General features: G+C 39.9%; 1 protein-coding gene across 1 annotated transcript in view; it reads left to right on the top strand.

Annotated features, from left to right (window-relative positions):
* The window catches only part of CFAP58 (cilia and flagella associated protein 58), a 109,815-nt gene extending 106,246 nt beyond the window's left edge, over positions 1-3,569 (top strand). Inside the window, exon 18 of the mRNA XM_010859392.1 lies at positions 3,453-3,569. Within this exon, the coding sequence (XP_010857694.1) occupies positions 3,453-3,564 (112 nt within the window). The 3' untranslated portion in view covers positions 3,565-3,569. The remainder of the gene's footprint in view (positions 1-3,452) is intronic.
* Positions 3,570-3,932: the final 363 nt, after the last annotated feature.

Raw genomic sequence — 3,932 nt, 5'->3', positions numbered from 1 at the left:
TAAGCGTCTTTTAATTTCATGGCTGCAGTCACCATCTGCAGTGATTTTGGAGCCCAAAAAAATAAAGTCTGACACTGTTTCCACTGTTTCCCCATCTATTTCCCATGAAGTGATGGGATCAGATGCCATGATCTTCATTTTCTGAATGTTGAGCTTTAAGCCAACTTTTTCACTTTCATCTTTCACTTTCATCAAGAGGCTTCTTAGTTCCTCTTTACTTTCTGCCATAAGGGTGGTGTCATCTGCATGTCTGAGGTTATTGATATTTCTCCCAGCAGTCTTCATTCCAGCTTGTGCTTCTTCCAGCTGGACCACTGTAATTATGAGCAGTTCACACACACATAGTTTTCACCTATGTTTTAGATAAACCGTTTCTGAACCATCTCTCTGTCTAGTGCCTGACTTCTGTATCTGATGTAGGGTATCAGCATGGGACGCCTTTCTTCTAGGAGATGATATTGCACGTGTCAGGTGAACATTTTGGGTTTCAGTATGGCTATATGCCCAAGAACAAATGTTCTCTTTACTTTGTTATTGTTTTCCTAATCCTGGGGTGAATGAGGGGACCCAGATGAATCTGTAGGTTTGAACCTTGGCTATATGGCATTGCCTAAGTCATAGAGTTCATTCTGCAGAGGCTCACACTGGGAGTTGAAAGTCAGGCTTGGTGTGTCATCCACATGGACGTTTCAAGGACATGGTGAAAGAGGGTCTGAATGCATCCCCTGTGATTCATTAGTGGCAAATAGCTATTTAAAGAAGCTAGGTGCAAATTCATTTGCCAGTAAAAATCCACCCTTTTTGTAAATCAGAATATCCCCTCATTCCACATTTAGATGACAGTTCCTGGTTTCCTTTGGCCTTTTGATCCTCTCACCACACACACACACAGTTTTCTGGACAAAGAGAACATACTGACTGACAGAAGGATGCCCCTCTGATAGCTCTGTTCAGTTCAGTCGCTCAGTTGTGTCCAATTCTTTGTGACCCCATGGAATGCAGCATGCCAGGCTTCCCTGTTCATCACCACCTCCCAGAGCTTGCTCAAACTCATGTTCATCAAGTTGGTGATGCCATCCAATCATCTCATCCTCTGTCATCCCCTTTTCCTCCTGCCTTCAATCTTTCCCAGCATCAGGGTCTTTTCCAAGGAGTCAGTTCTTTGCATCAGGTGGCCAAAGTATTGGAGTTTCAGCTTCAGCATCAGTCCTTCCAATTAATATTCAGGACTGATTTCCTTTAGGATGGACTGGTTGGATCTCCTTGCAGTCCAAGGGACTCTCAAGAGTCTTTTCCAATACCACTGTTCAAAAGCATCAATTCTTTGGTGCTCAGCTTTCTTTAAGGTCCAACTCTCATATCCATACATGACTACTGGAAAAGGCATAGCTTTGACTAGACCAACCTTTGTTCGCAAAGTAATGTCTCTGCTTTTCAATATGCTGTCTAGGTTGGTTACAGCTTTTCTTCCAAGGAGCAAACATCTTTTAATTTCATGGCTGCAGTCACCATCTGCAGTGATTTTGGAGCCCCCCAAAATAAAGTCTGATAGCTCAGCTCCTCCCAGTGGCCCATCCACTAGAACTGCGCTGCCCCAGGCAGTATGCCACTTGTGGCTATTTAAATAAAGTGAATTATAATTAAATCAAATTAGAAATTCAGTTCCTTAACTGCACTAGTCACATTTCACCTACTTAGTAGCTGTATGTGGCTAGTGGATGCTGTATCTGGCAGGCCAGGTACAGGGTTTTTCTACTTTCTATCATGGAAAGTTCTAGTACCCTGCTCTAGACTCTCTGCTTTTGCCTTGATACTTATTCCTTGTGATTGATCTCTCCAGAGGGCATCAATGGTGGTTCCATTTAGTTGGGATCCATAAACTGGAGGGAGACAGAAAAATATGAGTTCTTAGGAGGAGAACAGCAGGGAAAAAAAAAAAGATTAAGGAGCTGAAGGAAAATATGACCAGGCAAGAACAAAAGTGCTGAGATGGTTTAGACTGAAAGGAAGAAGGCTGAAGGGAGTCATTAGGATGGTCTATAAATACATTAAAAAGATCATGTAAAGGAGACATTATTCCCGTTAGTCGGCTTAGGTCAGGCCAGAAGCATTAAGCTTTGGTTCCTTTGGAGAGGAAAATTTAGGTTATTTGAGGCAAGAGAGGTCAGGAGGAGGGGGGCCTTGCCTGCATCTAACAACGGTCAGGAGGTAGACAAGTTGTCAGAGTACTTGAAGGCGTCTTCTTTGCTGGATCCACTCAAGGCTGAAGCTTTTGTCCTATTTATGGAGGATGATTTTTATAATAATGAAATCAATTCTGCTAAGAGACAGCTGAATTGATGAACCAATCTTCTACAGATTCTTTCCAAATGGAATAATTTAGAATAATCTCCACGGATATTCTCCTCACACATACTCTTTATAAAATAGCAACTCATATCATTTTTACCTTTTTGCTTTTTTTTTTTCATTTTTCTCAAACACCATTTTTTCATGCTCCAATCCTGACCTATATACCCCCACCCACCTATCCTTGACTCCCCTACTCTATACCCCAGGCTGGCCTGGAGTCTGCAGTACAAGTCAGATTGTTTTGCAAAAAGTAGAGTTTTCTTCTCTGAAGTAACTTATTTCTAGTAGTCAAATCTAATTAGTTTTAATCTTAGTAGTTTGCTCAATTTTTATTTTGAAAAAGGGACTCCAAAGATGTTTTTTATAAGACCCTAATTATACAATAGGTAATCTATATAACTGTAAGATACTTCTGCAGGAAACCTGAATGTGTGTGTGTGTGTGTGTGTGTGTGTGTGTGGAGGGTCATTTAAAGAAGATCTATATAGAAGATATATTGTAGATTTTAGGGAGTTTCTTCCTTTATCTATTGCCAAATGTACTATCTTATTTATATTTCTCAGTTTTTCCTGTATTTTAAACTATTTCTAATAATAACTGCTTCTCATCTAAAGTTATAGGAAAATTTGTATTTTATTAATGTCCAAGTTTGGTGAAAATGCCCTGTGTGTGTATGTGTGTGTGTGTGATAAATATTTATAAATTTCCACTGAAACGGAAACTTTTATAAAAGTTGATAAATGATGAATTAGTCATTATAATTGAGCCAAGAGAAAGATTCCTCTGACTGATCTTTGGAACTAAACAAATGCTTTATAAAATAGGAAGATGATTACAAGTCAGGAGCCTCTGGGCCCCAGCGCTTGAGCTATAATGAGGCCTTCTATCTGTATTTAGATCAACATTAGGAAGGCATGTTTAATTGTGTCTTTCCCTAATTCTATGTGTTATCAGTAACACCTAATTACATTTAAACCACCACTTTGTCTCAAACTGGAAGCTTTGATCAAAGCAGTTTTTAGTGGTTAACTCACCCTAAGAACTTAACACCAAACTTAGAAAAGGAAAAAGAAAGTTAACTCTCAGCTCCTCTCTTACAGAAACAAGGACAGAATAAGCATGGAGGACACCTTTTCAATGGCCAAACCAAGTGGCCCTCGTTTTACTGGGGGTGGATTTCCCCTTAGCAAGTCATCCAAGGCGAAGTCCTAACTTGAAGCTGCTGGCTGGGTCCTTCTGAACAACTCATTGGAATTCACTCTGAAACATTTTGCAGGAATCTCTTGGAAATCCCTTGGATCATGACATTTAGGGAAACCAGTCCTCGGATTCCAGGATGGAAAGAAACGCAGAACTATTATAGTCCTGTACATAGAAGAGTGATGACTTTCTATTTAATCCACATGGATATTAACAGAGTGTAATTAAATCTATTCAATCAGGTTGAATTATATCAATTCAACCACTGCATGAAGCAGATCTTTTGTTACTACCACATTGATTTATTTTGCAATGCACCACATCTAGATACTCCGTGTGGATGAAACTTTCGACCCTAATTTCTCTGCACAGACACTGGT

This window comes from Bison bison, unplaced genomic scaffold, assembly GCF_000754665.1.
Source record: "Bison bison bison isolate TAMUID 2011002044 unplaced genomic scaffold, Bison_UMD1.0 scf7180017864456, whole genome shotgun sequence".
Classification (NCBI taxonomy): Eukaryota; Metazoa; Chordata; class Mammalia; order Artiodactyla; family Bovidae; genus Bison; species Bison bison.
The sequence above is the reverse complement of the archived record's forward strand: the minus strand, read 5'-3'. Positions and strand labels throughout refer to the sequence as shown.